The sequence below is a fragment of the Eubalaena glacialis genome, chromosome 13 (genome assembly GCF_028564815.1).
Source record: "Eubalaena glacialis isolate mEubGla1 chromosome 13, mEubGla1.1.hap2.+ XY, whole genome shotgun sequence".
NCBI classification, from domain to species: Eukaryota; Metazoa; Chordata; class Mammalia; order Artiodactyla; family Balaenidae; genus Eubalaena; species Eubalaena glacialis.
The window spans coordinates 56,918,245-56,940,234 of NC_083728.1; the positions used below are offsets into that span (position 1 = coordinate 56,918,245).

General features: G+C 50.1%; 2 protein-coding genes across 11 annotated transcripts in view; one reads left to right on the plus strand and one right to left on the minus strand.

Moving 5' to 3' along the window:
• The window catches only part of IFT140 (intraflagellar transport 140), a 70,464-nt gene extending 58,751 nt beyond the window's left edge, over nucleotides 1-11,713 (minus strand). For 3 of the 6 annotated variants that reach the window (XM_061210256.1, XM_061210257.1, XM_061210252.1), the window contains exons 1-4: nucleotides 11,637-11,713; nucleotides 10,816-10,874; nucleotides 7,618-7,795; nucleotides 5,035-5,256 (exon numbers count right to left, since the gene is read on the minus strand). In XM_061210256.1, the coding sequence (XP_061066239.1) occupies nucleotides 5,035-5,256; nucleotides 7,618-7,764 (369 nt within the window). In that variant the 5' untranslated portion in view covers nucleotides 7,765-7,795; nucleotides 10,816-10,874; nucleotides 11,637-11,713. Of the gene's footprint in view, nucleotides 1-5,034; nucleotides 5,257-7,617; nucleotides 7,796-7,882; nucleotides 7,929-10,815; nucleotides 10,875-11,219; nucleotides 11,257-11,636 lie in introns of those variants that run through there. The other 3 variants (XM_061210254.1, XM_061210253.1, XM_061210255.1) reach the window with 3 other exon arrangements.
• Nucleotides 11,714-13,712: 1,999 nt separating this feature from the next.
• Nucleotides 13,713-21,990, plus strand: part of CRAMP1 (cramped chromatin regulator homolog 1) — a 59,218-nt gene continuing 50,940 nt past the window's right edge. For 4 of the 5 annotated variants that reach the window (XM_061209487.1, XM_061209489.1, XM_061209490.1 and 1 more), the window contains exons 1-2: nucleotides 13,713-13,948; nucleotides 16,005-16,351. In XM_061209487.1, the coding sequence (XP_061065470.1) occupies nucleotides 16,006-16,351 (346 nt within the window). In that variant the 5' untranslated portion in view covers nucleotides 13,713-13,948; nucleotide 16,005. Of the gene's footprint in view, nucleotides 13,949-15,927; nucleotides 16,352-21,990 lie in introns of those variants that run through there. The other variant, XM_061209488.1, reaches the window with a different exon arrangement.

Here is a 21,990-nt window from a genome sequence, read left to right on the forward strand (position 1 = left end):
GTTGTCCCTTCGATGCGCCCGTCACTGTGGGTTTGTGAGCACCTCCTCACGTCCTGGCCTACAGATCCGCCGGGCTTGCCGTCCTGCCCCAGCCCGAGGATCAGCCATTTCTCCAAGGAGCCCTGGTTCCTTTTATTGGAAGAAACCAACAGAAACCAAGATCTGGGTGCCAGGTGTACTATATGTTCAACATCAAAGTCATCAAAATCTCAAATTAATGGCTCAGACAACTGCTAGAAAAGTTCAAGTTGCCGGGGAGACGACTTGGTCCAGGAGCAATTTTCCAGGAGGGCTTCTGGCTGGGACAAGCTAAGCTTTGCCAAATGGCAGTGTTTCCCTCGAACCCTGAGGCCGCTTTGCTGCACTGCCCGAGCAGTCCTCAAGGCCTGTTTCCTGCTCACGGTCAGTGGGTGTTTTAGCAGACAGTGAGGTCATCTTGCCACCCTTCTTTCAAGCCGCTTTCATTCCAATACCCCCAATGCTGGGTAACATTGCTTTACTGTATATAAGAATATGACTTTCAAATAATGTGGGCCTTGGGACGTCCCTGGAAGCCCAGTGGTTAAGACTCCACGCTTCCACTGCAGGGGACACGGGTTCGATCCCTGGTCAGGGAACTAAGATCCTGCATGCTGTGTGGCACAGCCAAAAAAAAAAAAAATGTGGGCCTTAAAAAGCAACTTGTACAGTGGACCTCTAAGAAAAGTATATATAAGATCAGAAATAGTATGTAACATGAGTATATATAGAATTTGAATCATATATTATTATACAGATTCTTCTTGACTTTGCCAGTTTTATAAAGCTAAGAATAAAAACACTGGGGCTTCCCTGGTGGCGCAGTGGTTGAGAATCCGCCTGCCAATGCAGGGGACACGGGTTCGATCCCTGGTCTAGGAAGATCCCACATGCCGCAGAGCAACTAAGCGCGTGTGCCACAACTACTGAGCCTGTGTGCCACAACTACTGAGCCCGCGCGCCTCGAGCCCGTGCTCCACAACGAGAGAAGCCACTGCAGTGAGAAGCCCACGCACTGCAACGAAGAGTAGCCCCCGCTCGCCGCAACTAGAGAAAGCCCGCGCGCAGCAACAAAGACCCAACACAGCCAAAACTAAATACATAAAATAAATAAATTTATAAAAAAAAAGAATAAAAACATTATTGGTTTTTCTGTGTTTACAAATTACTCTTAAAATAACATTAAAAAAAATAATGCTTGCACAGTGAAACACACACATAAGGGCAGAAATGGAAAGGCTTCCTTCCCCGTCACCTAGCCTCCTCCCTAGAGGAGCCAGCAGTTGGGCCCTGCTGTGTGTTCTAGGCACACACGGCCTCTGTGGAGATGGCCTTCTGCTCTGCCCTGCAAGTGCAATCGTCCAGCACTTAATTTTTCTTTTTTTTTCTTTTTGGCCCGGCTGCGCAGCTTGCGGGACCTTAGCTCTCCAAACAGGGATTGAACACAGGACCCTGCAGTGAAAATGCTGAGTCCTAACCACTGGACTGCCAGGGAGCTCCCGTCCAGCACTTAATTTCTAACACAGTAAATGACTCTCTGTTTTATTAGTATACACGAGCTTCCAGCTGACAGCTCATTGGGCTCCTGAACACAAACACGAGCACTTGGCCCGTCCAGATCCCCCGACTGTTGCGCTGGGGAAGAAGTTGAAGGATGGAAACATTCGGAGCTCCTGGAGCAGTGGTTTCTGCTCAGCCAGATGACTGCAGACCCCTGTTCTGACACAAGGACACACACACACACACACACACACACACACACGAGGAGGGGAAGCCACAGGAGGTCACCTCAGGTCTCCTGTAACCAGGTAGACACGCAGACGCCAAGTAGAAGATGGCAAAGCAGATGCCTCTTCGGGGCCTCCTGCTCATTGCCCCTAAATTCTAAATGGTTTTTGCACCTCTTACTACTCCTGAGGGGGGGGATCCTTTGTGTTCAGAGTGGTCTCTACTCGCTGCCATTCCTTCCAGGTCACTTCATTCAAATAACTTTATCCAGTAAGACTTGAAGGAAAAGTGAGAGCGTCTCACCCTCAGGTGGGAAACCAGTCCCGTGCAGAGCAGGAGGTGAACGTACTAAGGGACTAGTGTGAAGTTAGGGCTCCAGATACGACTGTCGGGACACACTGTCACTTCACACAGCTGGCTCACTAATGGTTTATCTCAGAGATCAGGAAGCGACTTGCCCTTTCCCATGTGTAGGTGCACTTGCTCCTCGCCCTCAGCTCTTGTCCAGCAGGAGAGTGCGAGGGAGATGAGCCCTGGACATGCATTGTCCTCCCCGCTTCTTCACCGACCAAGTGTCCGCCTGGTGTCCTCTTCCAGAGATCTCCCCACTGCCCCAGGCCCAAGGGTGGCTGCACAGGGGGCACCTGGCCCGAGCTGGACTTGGGACAGAGGAGGAAGGGCAGGTCATCTCTGGGGTGAAACTGGAGCGGGTGGATTCCTTTGTTTCCAGCAGCCTCCTGGACGGATGGCACAGGAGAGAGACGGCTGTGCAGGAAGGGGCCCTGAGAGGGGGACGCTGGCAGCAGACACCTCACTTGCGGTTCCGGATGTTGGAAGCCAGCTCTGCTCCTGTCCCTGGAGACCGTGGGACACTCTGAGGGCTGCAGATTACGTGTGTCTTCCTGCTTCAGCAGGTTTGGTCGGTCTCACGGTAATCAAACCGGGTTTCTGGTGGGAGAGTGGAAAAGACCCTGGGCCAAGCCTGCGAGCAGGTGTCTCAGAGGTCAGTGCTCTGAGCGTGTCTGTTCATTTGTTATTACTTCTCTGCCTGCCTGAGTCCAGTATGAAATTAGGACCAGCACAGTTGTAGATTTTCTTAGAGAAGTGCTAGGTATTTTTGTTCTTAAATCCTGACTTCAAGAATTGGTCAGTGCCAACCTGGGCTTTGTTTCATGCCTGAGTCATCTACTCTGTTAGTTGCTTCTTAATAAAGGCAAGATGAGAATGATGGCATTCAATGACCCTGAATTCTTTTATTCGTCTAGGGGATTTTCTGAGCAAGGAGGTGGGAAAGATCACCAAAGAACTAGGAATCTGGGGGCAGAGCAATGCCATTAGGTGGGAATAGACTAGAAAAATCCAGACAAAAGGATAAATAGAACAGTGGATGAGCGATATGAACAAAAGAAAGTATAAATGGCTCTTCTAAGTAATATTCACCCTCAAGAGGAAGAGAAACACAAACTAGAACACGACCAAGATAGCACTTTTCCAGGCAAAATTCTGAGCTTGGATACGATACGCTTGTGGGTTGGTGGGAGCTGGTCAAGCCCCATGGAGGGAGGTGTAGGCACACTCACCAAACCACAAGCACATGCCCTGGATCCCACCTCCAGGAATTTCTCTAAACTTTCACACGTGCAAAAGGACAAAAGCATGAGGCCAGCCACTGTGTCACTGTCCAGCAAAGGACTGGAGACTGTTTATCCACAGAGGCTGGGGAAGTAAATGATAACACGTTGGTGTAATGAAGGGCAGGTTAAAAGAGAGCAAGGAGGTTCGCCGTGCACCACCATGGAAAGACCTGGAAGACGCGGCGTCAGGTGAAAAGCCAGAAACAGAACAGGGTGCACTGGGCACTGCCCTCATGTGAAAAGGACCGAGGAAGATAGGAAAGAGACGACGCCCTCCGTGTGAAGCTCCCAGCCAAGACGTTTAACCTAAAGGCAGTCATGAGGAGACAACCACACAGATCTAAACCGAGGGACATTCTACAAGGGAACTAGCCTGGACCCCTCAAAATGTTGATGTCATGAAAGGCCAAAAAAAAAAAAAAGAGAGAGAAGAAAGAAAAGACAAGACCAGGGACCAGTTCTGATGAAAGGAGACCAAAGAGAAATGACGGCCAAACGCAAAGCGTGGTGCTTGGCTGGCTTCTGGGTACGGACAAAATCAGCACAGACGTTACTGGGACAGCAGGAGAAGCTGTCACACCGATGGCACAGCAGTGGAAACCAGTTCATGGGCTTCACCCTCCTGAGTGTGACAGCACACGTGGTTACGCTCCTAGGAGATCGATGCCAAAGCATTTACGGATGAAGTATGATGTCTGTGACAAACTCTCAAATACGCGGGGAAAAAATACAGATATACAGAGAGAGCAGATGTGTCAAAACATTAACAGCTACTGAATTCACGGGAAGGGTACCAGGGTGTTGTTCGTACTATTCTTTCAACTCCCCTAAAGGTTTGAAATTTTTCAAAATTGGAAGTTGGGGAGAGAATGCATTGTGTGTTCCTGTGTGTACTGAAGGAGCGCTGGAGAGACTTGAAGAAGCTGTAGGTGCTGGAGGGTAGGGAAGGGGAGGGAGTGGATGGGGTGGGGCTGGAGAGTCTTTACAGTATATACCTTTTCGTATTTTTTGAACTTTGAAACATGTAAATGTATTACCTTAAACATGTAAAATAAATAAACACATTGTACAATTTCTGCTGTCATTTTTGAATCAAACAGGTCTAGACCAGGTTTCTCAGCCTGTGTACTGTTGACTTCTTGAGCGTGTAATTCTCTGCTGTGGGGTCTGCCCTGAGCATCGGAGGATGTTGAGCAGTATCTCTGGCCTCCACCCACCAGATGCCAGTAGAAAGCAACCCCCACCACCACCACTGTGACAACAAAAAGTCTCCCCACACACAGCAAAGTGTCCCCTGGGGGCAAACTGACCTGCTTAGGAAGCCCTGGGCCAGATGATCAGCACCAGGGACTCCTAGGCAACGAAGCGGTGTGCTCAGGGAAGGTGGGGTTTGGGGGTACATGAAGCACCACCCCATCTTTGTGAATGTACTTACCTAGAAACGTTCATTTAAAAAATTACAAAATTTTGCCACAGAGTGAGATGGTAGAATAAAACATTCAAACCTTTCTCCCAATATAAAACAAAAGCTGCCATGACAGCCGACAAAATCAGTTGAACTCAGCAACCGCCAGGTTTCTAATAATTTGGTCCCTAAGAGCATGGACAGGGCAATGCAGAGATCTGAAGTCAGTGTCTCAGCATGTCTGCTCACCCTATCCCCCGACACCAGGCAGTTCCCGTTGGGGCTCCAGTTGAGGACGGTGATGTCGGCGATTTGCGTCAGGGGGACCGCATGCTGCTCCTTGTCTTGCTTATTAAACACGACCACTTCTCCGGTCTCCCAGCCAATAGCCAGGATCAGCCGCGTCGGGTGCCAGCAGAGGGAGGTGACCCGGAACGACCTCTCGATATGCGTGTCTGGCACGAACTCACCCTGTGACACACGAGGTAAATTCTTTATTTTACGGGGAGTGGCCGCTATTCTAAGAATTTCTGCCTCATCAGTGGAATGACATCAGCTAGAGGACATAATGAGCAGTTTGTTAAGGAAATATTCTATTTAATTTTCATAGAAACACCCATCTTGCCTCGGCTGAACTATGAAAGTGTAAACATTCAACTGACCCCATGGACCAGTTTATCAATAAAACTTTACTTAAAAATTTTTTTCGTTTATTTTTATTTATTTATTTTTTTGGCCACGCCATGTGGCTTGCGGGATCTTAGTTCCCTGACCAGGGATCAAACCTGGGCCCCCTGCAGTGGAAGCTCTGAGTCCTAACCACTGGACCGCCAGGGAGTTCAACAAAACTTTATTTACAAAAAGAAGCCGTGGGCCAGCGGGTGAAGTGTGTTGACCCAAGGTTATCAAAGTGTAGTGAGGTGAACCGAGAACGTTTTTGGGGTCTGTGACGCCAAAGTCATGTTCAGGATGATATGAAGACATGATCTGCCCTGTTAACTCTCGTTCTCTCATGAGTGTACAGTGCAGTTTTCCGGAGCTCTGTGATGTGTGATGATGTCATTGCTGTGACAGCTAATTGAATACGTGCTGGTATATTCTTGTGTTTTCTAGAATCTTCTAAGGCAGTAGGTTTAAGGTATAAATGTGTTTTCAGAGATTAATTCAGTTTGTTCTCAGTACTTCTACTGGGCTCTTCCTAGCAAACTCAGTTACACCTGCTACATCTGTGACCTCATTATCATCCAATAAATCATTATTTTGAAATCCTAATGGTCTCCTTGTGCCAATTAGAAACACAGGAAGTACACTTTGTTTTGTAATAGTATATTTTAAATTTTCTAAAATTTAAAATTTTATCTAGGGAATGCCCTGGTGGTCCAGTGGTTAGGACTTGGCACTTTCACTGCCGTGGCCCGGGTTCAATCCCTGGTTGGGGAACTAAGATCCCACAAGTTGCGCGGTGCAGAAAAAAAAAATTTAAAATTGCTATTATTTTGGATTTAATAATATTTACTCTAAAGAAAATTTTATGATACATATTGGAGAGCTGTCTGACTCCCAGAAGGGAGGCATCTACTCTGAAATAGTTGGCAACACTGTGCTTGGCACTGGGGCCAAATACTGACCCACACCTGGGATGAGACCAAGATGAGCATACCAGGAGGGTTTGCCCTTTGTGGAGCGTGAGGGGAGGGCTTGCTCAGGGGTTGGGGGGGACTGGTGGGCTGGAGCCGCAGGCTTGTAAGTCATCCACTGATAGATGGTAATGCAACCCCAGGAGGAGGAAATAAGAGGGAGAAGAGGCCTGGATGTGCTCTGAGGGGGGCCAATGGCAGGCCTGTCTGGGACGGGGGGAAGGCTGGAGGGCCCGGCGGGGAAGGGGGTGGCCTGGATGAAGGGGGTCGGGTGAGGAAGACCCTCGGGTGTGCTCTCTGGAGGACCTACAGGAGGGTGGAATGTGTGGGGGGCAGGGACAGCAGGACACGTTATGTAGCCATCGCTGATGAGTGTGGCTGCTTGGGTGAAATTTCAGGGGTGACATCGAGACTGCAGAGGGCAGAGGAGGGAGTGGGAAAGGAAATCCATCTTTCTTGGTGAAGTAGGAGGAGTGTCTAGAAAGTTTCTCTTATGAATTGAATTGTGCACCCCAAAAAGATGTGTTGAAGTCCTAACCCCTGGTACTTGTGATGTGACCTTATCTGAAAATAGGGTCTTTGCAGATGATCAAGTTAAGACAAGGTCATTAGAGTGGGCCCTAGTCCAGTATGACTGGTGCCCTTATGTGAGGAGGAAAGAGACATGGCCACACAGAGCGGGTGGCTGTGTGAGGATGGAGGGAGAGGCTGGAGTGATACAGGTCCCAGCCGAGGAGCACCAAGGACTGCTGGCTACACTGGAAGCTAATATGAAGCACTGAACAAATCCTCCACTAGAGCCTTCGGAGAGGGCAGGGCCCTGCTAACCTGTTGTTGGAGACTTCTGGCCTCCAGAACTATGAGAGAATAAATTTGTTGTTTTAAGTCACCCAATTTGTGGTAATTTGTTATGGCAGCTCCAGGAAACAAATAGTTTCGAATGGCCAACGGGAGGCTGGAGAAGGATGGACAGACAACCCTGCTGGTGACCGTGAATTGACTGTGGATTCTGCCTTGAGCATTCCTAAATATGTCCCCAAAACTAAATAGCAGGGGTAAAAGAGTTATTCACATAATAGGGCTTTTATAATATTGGGAGTTTGGACCTCAGTGAGAAACACACACACACACACAAACAAAAGAGAGACAAAAGCCAGAAGCTACTGCAGTCAGAATTGCTGCTTTCCGCACTCACTTGCTCCTGATATATATCCACACTGCCTCCTGAGGCTGTGCTAATGGAAGCGACTGCCAGGAATGGGTGAACGGGGTGCCAACTGATGTGGGAGGGAGACCCAACTGCATCTGGGGCTTCTATGCGGTGGTCAAAGTAGAGGGCCATGATGAAACGCAGGCCTGGTCAGGGCTGAAACCTGGAGGGAAAAGACAACCAAGTCCTGTTGGTCTTGAACAAAACAAAACTACTATATATAGAATTAGGAAAAAGAAGCATCACAAACCTACAAGACATTCGGCAACTTATCAGCACCCCTTCAGACCAATACAGGCAATTTTATGTGGAAGAGGTCTCTAACAGGAAAAATATACAATTAGAGGCAAGGGATTAGACCTGGAACGATGGAAAAGAATAACACATACTGCCATCAAAACAATAAAGAAAAGCCCCGTGGACTAGACTACATGTGTAAACCTTGATCATTTTTATCCCAATCATAATAAGGACAATTTATATTTCTATAGCTCCCCGTTAAGCAACATTTCCAAACAAACAAACAAACAAAAAAAGCAAACTGCTTCACAAAAGAGAAATGTACAGAAAAACCTAGCACCCAATTTCTGATAGAAAACCAAGGCTGTCCCTGCCTTCCTCTGAGGTGTCAGGAGCAAAAGGATTCATTTGCTAGGGAGTCAAAGAAGCAAAGCCAGAGCAACTGGGGGGAAGATGAACTTGATCAGTTACATGAACTTAACATCTTTCTTTCTCTCCTGGAAAAGATGTGCATATTGTCCCTTTGTGGGAGGGGTGGGAAGGTGAATGGAATGACAGTCTGACTACTGCCCACTTTTTCACATCCTACAGTCAGTTTGGGGAAGCTAACTAGCAGAGAAAAGCCTATTTGTGAGTTGGTTTGCTATCATTTAAAATTATTCAACTTCATCCCCATTAGGATGGCTATTATCAGAAAAACAGAAAGTAAAAAGTTTTGGTGAGGATGTGGAGCAATTGGAACCCTTGTGCACTTTTGGTAGGAGTGTAAAATGGTACAGATGCTGTAGAAAACAGTATGGTGGGTCTCTAAATATCAAACATAGAATTACCATATAATTCAGCAATTCCAGTTCTGGATATATACCTAAAAGAATTGAAAGCAGGGATCTGAACAGATATTTGAACACAATATTCATAGCAGTGTTATTCATAGTGAAAAGGTGGACACAACCCAAATGTCTATCGACAAATGAATGAATAAACAAAATGTGGTATATTCATACAATGGAGTATTATTCAGCCTTAAAATGGAATGGAATTCTGACACATTTTACAACATAGATGAACCTAGAAGAAGTGAAATAAGCCAGACACAAAAGAACAAATACTGTATGATTCACTTATATAATGTACTTAGAGTCATCAAATTCATAGAGACAGAAAGTAGATTAGTAGTTGACAGGGCCTGCTGCAGGCAGGGATGGGGTATTAGAGTTTATTGTATACAAGGTTTCAGTTTGGGAAGATGAAAAAAATTCTGGAGATGGATGGTGGTGATGACTGCACAACAATGTGAATGTACTTAATGCCGCTGCTGAACTGTACACTTACAAACGGTTAAAATAGTAAATCTTATATTATGTATATTTAACCACAACAAAAATATTGTGCAAAAAAGTTATCCAGCACCTGCAAAATTCTATCATTAGAGTAGGGAATGGACTATGCCATTTGCTTTTAGCAATACAATAGTTGTATCAGAGGAAGCCATGAAGGCTCAGATTGGGTCTAAAGAGGGAAACCCTGTTCTTCCAGAAGCTAGAAGGCAGGTGGGTAGAAATGAACAGTCACATTTCAAATGTTTATCTTTCTCTTATGAATATATACCCTGATATATACCCACCACAAGCTGAAGAGCAACCCATTCAGCTCTCCTAGCGGAGCAGCTGGACACTGGCCAGAGGAGCAGGGGGATGTGGGGCTGGAGTCAGGGGAGAGGGCAGGATCTGGGTCCTGCACACATCACTTAGGGGACATGCACACTGGTCAGGGCTCTGGCTTCCTTGAGTAAAGACTTCATGCAAATGTTCACACAGAGCCACTGACAACGAGACACACCAGGTTAAAAACTGGGCAGTTTAATGCAGCAAGGAAACCTTTTAAAGTGAGTTTTAATGTGTTGCATCCAATCAAGGGTCTAAATTCTGGGCTATGGGAAATTCTTATTCATGTTTAACAAGTTTACTTTCTGAAACTATGCCTTGGAAAAATGAGTAACATATTAATTTTGTTGTAATGATAGAGAAAGAATTATAATAGCACTTGAAAAAGTTAAACCTGATTTCCTCTATCTTTTATTCCAAACATAACTTTGTAAAAAGCAAGTATGCTGAAAGATCTTTAAATTACTTTCTTCCTGCCTGGGGCTTTCCCAGAATCTCTCTCCCCGACACCCCTGCTTTGGGTACTCAAGAAGCCTCTTTTCCACCATTGAGCTCTTGGACTTGATTTCTAGGTTGTCCAGTGCTTCTGCCCAGAGTCCTCATAGAACCCTGTATTCCTCCACTGCTGCATTCAGAGTTTACTGTAAATGTGTGTTTGACTGACCATCCTCCACTCCCTACCAGATTATCTGCCCCACAGGGTGAGGGGCCATCGGAGCATCCCCAGCCCTGGAACAGTTGTAAAAAGGGGGTTAAATCCAGGGTGGGTGAAGTCCAGGGTGAATGAGTCCATTTTTTTACAGTGTATGTGTGATTGCTCATCATTCCTTTCATCTGTGTTTTAACATTTTTCTACAACGAATAAATATTACCTGCATAATTACAAAAGAAGTTACCAATGTAAACATAAGGAGGGGGACTTCCTGGTGGTGCATTGGTTAACACTCTGCACTCCCAATGCAGGGGGCCCGAGTTCAATCCCTGGTCGGGGAACTAGGTTCCACATGCATGCCACAACCAAGAGTCTGCATGCCACAACTAAGGAGCCCGCTTGCCACAATTAAGACCTGGCACAACCAAATAAATTAATTAAAAAAAAAACATAAGGAGAAGAGATGACTAACAATAAAATAGTGACCTAATGGCATCTATTAATGGCATCAGTTCAGAAACACAAGTTTGTTTTGTTCCTTGAAACAAACTCAGGGTCTCTAGAACATAAGGCGATCTGGCAATATATAAATTTTGGGGAAAAGAAAAAAATTCCATTTGTTCTCACCGATTTGATCCTCTCACCTCCAGCGGTGCAAGGTCTTTACGCCTCCGTTAAACCACCTTCTGGGAAAGAAAATGTTAAGGTCTTTCAACTGAGCGGCTCGTGGTACTAAGGATCACTTCAGTTGCATTACTGCTTGGAGATTATGCGGGAGGGAACCAGAGGACTTAGAGGCAATGGCGGCAGAGTGGAGAGGTGTGGGGGCAGGCACTAGGGGCCACCCCGAAAAGCCTCACCACCGCCCCCACCACAGCCCCCGGGGCCTCGGCAGTGCAGGGTCATAGCTGCATCCCATGGACAAGAAGGAACGCCATCTCTGGTTTGGACCATGCGTGCGGTTCCCCTGGCCGCAGGACTGACAGCGCAGAAAAGGTGGTTTTCTGATTCCCTCCCAGGCCCAGTGTTACCGCGAGCGCCTCCGGAGCCGCCTCCTCGCCACCGGGTCAGCTCCCCCGGGCCTCGCGCAGCCACGCGGCCCTCAGTCAGACCTGTCTGCGCCGGAGGTGGTCCTTGCCTCGCGCTGACCGTTCGGACGCCCGCCCCGCACCCCCAAGCCTCAGCCTGACCAGCCACGCGCTCGGGCGCTCGGCCCAAGCAGGATTTCTGGACGAAAATAATCCGGGAGGGCGCGCGAAGGGGGTCCCGCGCACTTCGGCGTTGCCCTCCTCCCGACCCCAGGCTCCAGGCCCCCAGAACCGCCCGACACCGCGAGCCGCCCCGGCCTCCCGAGCCCCTCCCCGGCCCCGCCTCGTCGTCGCCCTCCTCCCCGGCTCCCGGCCCCCAGACCCTCTGCTCCTGGGCCCGGGGCCGGGGACCGCACTCACCTTGGCTGGGCCGCAGCGCCGCCGCGCGTTGCCGGGACAACGGCTGCGAGCCCAAGGCGGATACAGCCGAAGCTGAGCTAGCGGACGCCGAGGCCGCCCGAAGCTCCACGAGAGGCCGGAAAGAGCCGAAGACGATCGGGAATGTTCGTGCGGAGCCGAGGGCAGGATTCCTCCAGCGGGTGGCGAGCTTCGCGGTGCTGCAGGGCAATTTACCCCCTTCGCAGCCGCTATCTAGACTTAAAAACGCTAGCTCGTAGCGGGGGACCAAGAGGCCGGGATATGCCTTTCTGCGCAGAGAAGGGAAGCTGATAAATTCTTCTAGATGTGATAGGAATACACGGCCGGTTGGGGACCCGCACCTGTAGTTACGTTTCCAACCGCGTAGGTCAGTCAGGTGGAGGAAGGCAGCAGAGAGACTGGGAAAGAAACGGAACGCCATCTTTAAGATTCTTTCCTCTCTGGTTAATCTTATTGCTGGGTCTTTTGGACCCTAAAAGGTTTGCTAGACTCTGCTTTGTCTGCTTTGTCTCGAGGAGGGTGTCGTTCAAGAGAATTTATGAGTAAAGCCAGTTGATTCAATATGGTTCCTTGAAGCTGTTAACTTATGACATGCGCTCAGTGCTTTGGGGGGCCTTATGGACGCCATTGGAGAGAAAATAGTAGCCAACGATACGAGTTCATCCGGTTAGAAACTAACCTGGTTTCTAACCCTCGCGGCGGACTGCATTCCCTAAGGCATTAGCAACGTGCTGCCCTGGCCTAACGGTCTGGTGGGTTAAACTAATTTTGGGAAAAAAAAAAAAGTAATGTCGGGGCTTCCCTGGTGGCGCAGTGGTTGAGACTCTGCCTGCCAATGCAGGGGACACGGGTTCGAGCCCTGGTCTGGGAAGATCCCACATGCCACGGAGCAACTAGGCCCGTGAGCCACAATTACTGAGCCTGCGCGTCTGGAGCCTGTGCTCCGCAACAAGAGAGGCCGCGGTAGTGAGAGGCCCGCGCACCGCGATGAAGAGTGGTCCCCACTTGCCGCAACTAGAGAAAGCCCTCACAGAAACGAAAACCCAACACAGCCAAAAATAAATTAATTAATTAAAAAAAAAAAAGAAAAAGTAATGTCATTCATTTAAAAAACTTACTATACCAAAAAGCAGCAAAAAGGTCCACACTGTTAAACAAATAAAACAATAATAGGAAAATGTAGGTACTACCTAATCGGAGGAGCTAGGCGCTGGATCACACACATACAAGGAAAATTCTATTTTAAAAAACCCCATTTTCATAAACACTAGAATTTTATTGAATAAATTTGACATTTAACATTGCGTAAGTTCAAGGTATACAGAACGTTGCTTTGATACATTTGTATATGAGTAGCATGTAGAGATATTTATCACATTACATATAGTACAATATTATTGTCTGTATCCATTATACCGTGCATTAGATACTACTCCTTACAAGTTTGTACCCTTAAACACCATCGCTCTTATCAGGGGCCATGAACACTAGAATTTAAAACACTCCTTTTTCTCCTTAAACGAAGAAAAACAACCTAAGTGCCCAGCACCAGCCGCAACGCTAAGGAACTTTAAAAGCATGCATTCAAGCCAATAAAGGGTGTGTTTATCTGCCTCAGTTACACTTTTACACTTTTTCGTTAAAAACCCGGTTCGCGCCGGATTCAAGACTCAGAGCTCAGGCGGCGTTTTCTTCTCACGCATCCGTCAACACGGCCCGGGCCAATCACAGCCTAGGCTCTCACTCTATTGGCTGTCGATTCACCAATCCGGAGAGACGTACCAGTCCGCACTGCCGCGAGACTGGCGTCACAACATTACCCGCTTTGCGGGCCCGCCCTCCGACCCCGCCCAGCGTCCTTGCGTGCAAGCGCGCGCTCCCGCCGCCGACCAATGGGAGCGCCCCTGAGGGGGCGCGCCCGCTGGAAACCTCGGCGTGCTCGGTCCCGCACGCGTCGCCCCGCCCCGGCCCGCGCTCCCGCCGCCCCGGCCCCGCCCCTCGCGTCGGCCCCGAGGACTTCGCCGGCCGCCGTAGCCGGAACTGCTCCTGTGCGCCGCGGGCCGGGCCTCTGTGAGGCTGAGCGGCCGCAGCACCGGCGCCCGCAGCTCCGTCAGCCGCACGCCGGCAGCGGAGGGGACGTGCCGGGGCGAGGACTGCTCGGCGACTGCTTCCAAGGCGGGAGGACCACACCGGCGTTGCGGCCTCTCAGCAACTGGCGCTCGGGGGCCGGGGCTGCCCGACAGGACCCCGGGGGGCCCGGGAAGCCAGGCTGCTGCGAGGCTTTGATGAAAAAGGTGACGGGAGGCTGCGGCTCGGGTGGGGTGGGCCGCCCCGACCGGCTGTCACGGCGAGGCCCGGCTCCCAGCTGGAGCGGGGCTGAGGGAGAAGTGGCCTAATCCCTGGCGGCGGTGGTTATGTACGCGGTGCTTTGTCGGGGCGGCTAGCGGGAGCCCGGACTCAGAAGTGTTGCGTTGACAGCGCTCTTTGTGTGCAGCCAGAAATCCGCCGGAGAGGGAAGGTTTTGCTTTTCCTTTCCCGGAATGTGGCTAATGGTGTCCAGCCGGGATTGGGTTTGAGGTGATCCCACCTCTGTGCACGGTCAGGAAGTAGGGTTGAAGGTATTCGGTAAAAGGATTCCATCTCCATGTTTTCCTTTTCCCTTCAGGGAAAACTCTGAAATGTGTTAATATCCTTTTAATTCTGAAAAGCAACGTCCTTTTGTATTCAGTTTAGTGTCTTCCAATATTCAACCTGGCGAACGGGCAAGTTTATTCTGTTGTAGCTGATGTAACCTTTGCCCGGGTCCTCGGTTATGTGGGTAGCTTTGGGGTGATAGGTCCCTGGGAATAGGGTTTTCCACATTATAACCCAGAGGAAGGCCCTTTAGGATATTTTAAGGTTTCTTAAGTAGAAATGGATAGGATAAGTGAATAGTGAGATGTCCTGTGCAATGAAGTCCTTTAAGTTTGGGTCGTATCTGTCTTGTATAGTTTTATTCTTTGGCAGGTTTTTCTTTTTAAACTGGTATGAATTCAGATGATTTATGACATCAATTTCAACAGATGAATGCTGTAACAGATAGTTTTGAGGCTTAATACTTAAGAGCAGTAGCAGGTATTGTTATGATTTTAATCATTTCCAAATCTTTCTATGAAAGGTCCCTACTCCTGTTAATGTATTTCATTGTTGGCCTTGATGTCTTGCTCTCATTTTCCTTTTAAATGAAAATGTTCCCATTCTCAGCAGTCGTGTTGAGCATGTCAAACAGAGTTTGGGCATAGTATCAACACCTGTTGATCTTTCTTGCTTCATCGCATGTACACATTACTGACTATTTCTGGGTTTACAATGTTGATAATGTCTGATTCTCTTTGCATAAACTGAGTGGATCTGCTTTTTGGTCCACATTTTAGAGTTGTCACATTTTGTTGTTGACATTGCTCACAACAGAGGGTAACAAAGTTAATGCGAGATTTTTATTCATGGTTACCTAGAGTTTTAACACAATTCTCTTCTATCCATTCTTACCTGGACATAACTGTGCTGTCACTTTCGTAGGTGGCTCCATCCTGTTCCATGCAACAGGCTCCTTTGTTGCAAAAGCATTTTCACTTAGTAAATCCCCGCAGCAGCACACATATCCCACCCTCCGAAGCAAGATTCCCAGAAACCCCGAGCTTATTATTCTTTATGTCTGTTTTAAAATAAGCAGGCGGACCGGCAGGCGCGGGCCACCATGGAGTTCCCTGTGCACGCAGGCGAGCCCGCGCCTCTCCCCTGCCGGGGTCGATCCGGGCCCCTCGACCCCGCTCCGGGGCTAACTTTGGGGGCAGGCTTGCGGGGCAGGTGCGCGGGCCCGGAGTCCTGCGCGTTTTGGGGGGCGGGGAGGGGTGGGGTCGGGGGACGCGGGCGCGGAGGCCAGGCCGGCCCAGGCAGCGCTGGGAGCGAGGCCGGCGCGCGGGCTGCCCGGCGCGCAGGCCATGAGCCGTGGGCCCGCTGGGTAGGTGGCTCCGGGACCCCGGCCCGGGCCACATGCCCCCTTCCCGACCCCGGCCGGGGCGCCGCACGGGCAGGGCCGTCCGGGTGCGGCCGCCCAGCAGCCGCCCCGCCGCCTCCTCGCCGCCGGCCGCCGTTTCCTGGACGTCGGGCGGGCGGGCGCGCGGGGGTCCGGGCCGGGGTCGGGCGGGCGGCGGCTCAGGCCCGGCTGGCCGGGCTGGGGCGGGCGGGCCGCGGGAGGGGATCTGGAACAAACAACGGCGGCCATGTTGAGAGGGGATCGGTGCGGCTAAACTTCTCGCAGGCTGCGGGCCGCGCGCCTCACCGGGGTCCCCTCTTCCCCTCCCCGGCCAGGATGACAGTGAAGTTGGGAGACGGCGGCGGCGGGGAGGAAGGGCTCAAGAGGCTGGGCAAGAGGTCGGCCGATGAGGACTCGCTGGAAGGAGAGGGGCCCGGCGGTGGGGACGCGGCCGAGGAGAGCGGTGGCACAAAGAGGGACGGCAAGACCCCCCGGGACGGCGGCGACGGCCCCCAGGCTCCCTCGGGCGGCCCGCAGGCCCCGTCCCCGCCGCCCGCCTGCCCCCAGGACCAGCACCACTTCCTCAGGTCCAGCGTGAGGCCGCAGAGCAAGAGGCTCAGGAAGGACTCGTCCTGCGCCGGGGGGAGCAGCAGCGCGGGCAGCTCAGGGCCCCGCGGAAAAGGTACGGGGGACCCCAGCCCCTTGCAGGGTGTGCCCTGCACTCCCCGGGGGTGGAGAAGGGACCCTCCCCTCCCCGCCTCCCTGCCTCCACCCAGCTCCTGCTCCCACATTTGTCCAGCACCCACACTTTGGGTGGCACTTTGCAGGGGGACATGACCCTTTTCTCCTCCAAAGAGACTGTTTCTTTCTGTATTTAAACTATGTTAAGAGGCAGTAAGTATTCCTTCTTTGGACAAACACAATAGATTTCTGAAGGTTGTTTTTTTCCCCCCAAAGGCTCCTTGATGATTTATATGGTAGGTTATTTTAAACAGCAGACAATAGTTTAGAAATGGATTGAGAAAATACGTGCTGTACCTCTTCCCCAGACTCAGATGTGTGGAAATACAACAAAGAAATGGGCTTTTGAAACTCATTTGGGGAAAGATTGATGAGCTGAAAATGAGTGATCCGAAGTGTCTGACTTGGGCTCATCACCCTCCACTTCAAGTATGCTAGGCTTGAAAATTTTAAGGGCATCAAGACGTGGCCCTTGAGTTTCAACTAAGGTTTCCTTGGGTGCTATGAAAACATCTCCCCTGGTGTAGTAAGTGGTGAAAACATCTGTGGCCTGATGTAAATGAGTAACATTCTACAGTATTTGTCGTGGTATTCTCAGGTTGTTGAGAATATTACGGCTTTTTTGTTCCCGATCTGCCAGTTCCCCATTGTTTTCTGCTTGTGTCTATTTATATTTTAGCACTCTGCTTTTTGTTAATTGTACAAGTGAATTGTTTTTGTTTTTTTTTTTATAAATTCGTTTATTTTTGGCTGTGTTAGGTCTTCCTTGCTGCGCGCGGGCTTTCTCTAGTTGCGGCGAGCAGGGGCTACTTTTCGTTGCGGTGTGCGGGCTTATTGCGGTGGCTTCTCTTGTTGCGGAGCACAGGCTCTAGGTGTGTGGGCTTCAGTAGTTGTGGCACGCAGGCTCAGTAGTTGTGGCCCACAGACTCTAGAGCGCAGGCTCAGTAGTTGTGGTGCATGGGCTTAGTTGCTCTGCGGCACGTGGGATCTTCCTGGACCAGGGATTGAACCCGTGTTCCCTGCATTGGCAGGCGGATTCTTAACCACGGCGCCACCAGGGAAGTCCAAGTGAATTGTTCTTAACATCCCTTTTGTTTCAGGCCACGTTTGCAGCATTTTTATAGGTAGCAAATGTAACACCATTTTCTAGTAAGTTTTGCGTGAAAAAAACTGTCACTTAGTTCCTTTGGAAATGGCAATTTAAATTTATTACGTGGTCCTGATAATTTTAAGAAGGAAATACCTCAGGCGCTAATGGAGGACACATTTTGGAGATCTGGGCCAAATGTGTGCAGTTAAGCTTGCTGTTTCTGCCTCCTTCTCAGCTGAGGAGGACTGGCCTCTGAAATCATGGCCTTACTTGGTTTTTTGGTAAAGACTTTTGATGTAAGTATACTTACTTGAAGATGTACGTATAAGGTAATTCTGTATGTTTCAGAAGTCAAAACTTGCCTCATAGAAACTTATTTTGGTGTGAAAGTTGCTGATCAATTAGGAAAATGTTAATTTGTTTTATTGGCTTTGTTTTGTAAAAAACAGGTTTTCGTTCCCAGTTACAGATATGTGTAAGTTATCATGTGTGAGCTGCTGTGGTTCCTTCGAGGGTTTGTTTGTGGCTTCAGAAGCCCTGGCTCTGGTGTCCAATCAGAGTTCTTGGCCTCGTTCCTCTGGCCCTCTGACCTTGGTCTGCTTGCTTGACCTCAAGCCTGCTTTTCCATTGGAGAGGCATCCTCACCTGTGAAAGGAGGAACAGCAGGGACTGACTGCTCCACTCTCTCCACGTGTGGCTGCTAAAATGAAATGAGGTGCTGGCGTGAAAGCGCTCTGTCCCCTGTAAATGGCTACCTGTATGTGAGGTGAAGTGATGCTGAAACTTTAGTTAGAATTTTGGCAGTCAGGTGAGGAGAAGTTTGCTTTCGTTTGCATACTTGAGTGTGGCTCGGATGGAGAAGGTTTCCTGGATTAGCCTTGTGTCAGATCTCTTCTTGGTTCTTGCCCAAGGTGTGGCTTGGAGCAGCAATCCATTTTCCACTAGTAAAATGGAGAGTTGTTAGAATTTGTGCTTCTTGTGACTTATGCATTGTCCTATTTTAGCAAGCAGATGTTTGTTTAAGTGAATAATAAAGCTAAACTGTAATGGTGGCGTTTAGGAGAGGAGTAGAAAGCATGTTTTTTCTGCTTCACAGAACTTCTTGGCCTGCTTCTGGCCTTGAGCTTTCTGGTGAGACCTCCTCTGGGATGTGCCCTGAGCTTCCTTTGGATGCACTCACCACGCCCAGGACATCCCCCCTCCTGCCTCAGGGCAACCTCTGCTTCCCTCACGGCCCCCTTAACAGGCAGAAAGAAGGTCAGTTGTGACAGCATGCCCATAACCTTTGAAAAGGATTCTTGGAGGAGCTATTTGTCTTACAGACCATGGAAATCTCCACACCTGGAGTGATGAGCATGGACCAGTAAGGGAGTGAACAGTACTGGCATTTTTCAGTTTTTTCATTTCAGAAAAATAAAATTTCCATTATATTTGAGAAATAATCACGGCCCAACTGTGGGAGGTTCCTTTGGTTGATTACTTACTGCTTTCCAGTTTCAATTTTAATGGATGGAGAACTTTGCTGTGGGTTTGGGAGGAAAAGGCTTGTGGAGGAAAGGAAGTTCTCATTTGGCTTCTCTCCACACAAATATGTCTTTTCATTTTTTTTAAGAATAGGCTCTTGCCAACTTCAGTAAAAAATAATTTTTTTTGTAGTACATGTCTGAATTAAATTCTTTTTGAGTTGGTAAAGGGAAGGTAGCAATGGTTTAGCGCCAGTGCACCAAGCATCTTGCATCTCTGTTGCTTAGCTTTTAAATGTGTGCAGACACTGAGGTTTGTTGTTCAAACAGCGTGCTCAACTAGACAGAAGGTAAGCTGCAGATCAGAAACCAGTGGATCTGCTTGATGCCAAAATAAATGCTCCTCTGGCCCTACCATGTGCCCAGAGTGGCCTGAGGACACACTTGAGACTGGATTCACAGTCTTTGGAAACACGGGCCAGGAAACAGACCCCTCATGCCCTTCCCCGTTTCGCCAGTTCACAATCTGGGTGATTCTGGGCGAACTAGTGCATCTCAGTTTCTTGGTCTATAAATGGAGATAATGCTAGTGCCTGCCTCACCGCAATGAATAACGCTGTGAAGCTCTGCGTGGCTGGTTAACAGGCTTCTCTTAGGGAAAATGTGCCTGGCTGCGAGGTCAGGGGAGCTGCAGGCTGAGTCTTAACAGGTGGACAGGGTGGGAGGAGGTCACCTGTCGGGAGGTAGGGGGTAGAGGTCCCAGGAATGCCCCCAAGCTGCTGCCCTGGCAAGACAGTTGGGCTGAGGGGATGCCTGAGGTGGAGGCAGAGTCAGACCCTCTGTTTCCATTGTTGTCCCTTTCCCTCCCCCACCCAGGAACTTTGTTCCACAGAGTTGGGGGAGCCAGTCCTAAGATGCACCGTCTCCACAGTCGGGTGGCGTCGCCTGGCTTTACTGTGCTTGTGCTTAAGAATCAGTGAATCAGTGTACAGAAAGTATATTTTTCATAATCTGGGGCCTGCCTGTAGCTTCTAGATGTTTTTAAAAGACATCTTATGAGGTACCTCACCCTGAGGCGGTCGACCTTTGGGAGAAGGGTGTCCTTTAGGGAAGAAGGGTGAGCCAGCAGTCAGGAGACCCGGTTTCCCCACCCAGAGCCCCTGTGGCTGGTTCAGCTGGGGGCAGAGGAGAGGTGCTCGACCTGCCTGAACTTCAGGTTCCTTACTTTCAGAGTGGGTCGGGTGCGACAGTGGCTGAAGCTGCGCTTCCCTTAACTCAGGGGCGAAGGAGTCTGCTGTGCAGGATGACTGGGGTCCTTGGGTACAGTGCCCGAAGTCAGGGCAGTTGTCTCCCTGGCGGGCTCTGCTTAGCCCTTGCTTCTCGGAGGCCCCAGGCTTGGTGTGGCTTCACCTACCGTCTGCACTGCGGTCACTCTTGTCCTCCCTCACCAGGCACTTGGGCCAGGCCTGGGCAGCTGGGTGGAGAAGTCCCTGCTTCCTGTACCCTCCGAGGGCAGGGGGACACATCCGACCCTCTCGAAACCACCAAGGCTGGAGCTCTGTGGTTCTTGTGCCCGGTCTGATCCAGTACATGACGACTGTCATCCCAGTGTCCCACCTGGGCGGGGACGTCAAGCTCTGTGAAAGCCCTCAGACCTTGTTGGGAGAAGAGGAGGGAAGGCAGGACATTCTCCCACCTCTGTCCAGTACACACCTCATTCCTTGTGTGATGCTACGTATGGGGAAGACATGACAACCATGACACGTGGTCCTGTTGTGTGACACAGCCCCCCCACCCCCCGGGCACAGTAGGTCAGGAGACCTGTGGCCCAGGCCACTTCAGAGACCATGATGTAGCCGTGCAGGACAGAGAGGAAAATACCCCTAAACCAGAGGTTCTGGGTGAATGATTCAGTTCAGAGTTATACAGATGGCATTTGCTTCATGTCAAAGATATGAATAGATAGTATGGACAAGTAGATAAGGTAACAGTTGCGTTTTGGTTTGAAGGCTGAGCTAATTTTCAAATACTTCCTTGACTTTTGATGTCAACAGTAGTGTTGTTTCCATGGTGTCTCGTGAGTGTCTTCAGGATTTTCATTTCATGTAGTATGTTGTGTCTTGTTTTGGTGATACAAAGATACAAGGATAGCAGAGGGGTGATTTCAGATAGCAGAGTCACAAATGTGAAAAACAGCTTTGTCCTGGAGGGTGGTGTGCACTTTATCACATCAAGTAACGGCGGTGTTCTTACCACTGAAGAACCACGTGTGAAATGCTGGGAGAAGAAGACGTTCCCGGGGTCTGTGGTTTGGGTGGGAGATCAAGAATTACTTACAGAAACCATTAGGAAACCTTCACAGTATTCGATGAGGAGGGCATACGTTTTAGTAGGAACACAGGGATTGTAGTTGTGTTTTTCTCAGACGTTTGCGGGAGGAGAGGGAAGTCTTGGAGGGTGGCTGGCCCTGGTCTGCATGTGGAGGGCGCTGAGGGGGACCCGGGACAGGGACCCTAGAGACAGATGGAGCGACGAATGCCCAGGAGGGATCCTGGTGGGAGGCCTGCAGCTCTCGGGGCAGCGGCGGGCCCAGGGGAGGCATTTGGATTTGTCTGTTGGGTGACACTCTGACTGGGAATTGGCTTGCTTGACGTCTTCCCCTCTGCGTGGCCCTGGTAGGGAGGGTGTCCCCTGAGCCACGTCTGGCTGTTCAGCATGTGACACGGATGTGTGTGTTATGAGAGGCACGGAAGCACCTCTGGGAGCCTTGGCATCGCACCTCCCGTCTGGACCGACCGCGACCTGAGGGGGCCGTGTTGGGACCGCATGGTGTGTGCCGCCCCTCCCAGGCTGTGCTCTCTGCTGCACCAGGAGGTGCCCCGAGCTGGGGCGGGGGCAGGGGCGGGTGGGCTCGAAGACACCAGGAATGCCCTTCTAGTCCAGAGCAGGTGGAGCCAGTCAGGGAGGCCCGTGTGTCCCCTCCTGCTGGGATGGACATTTCTGACGCCCTTGAGTTCAGCGGGTCTT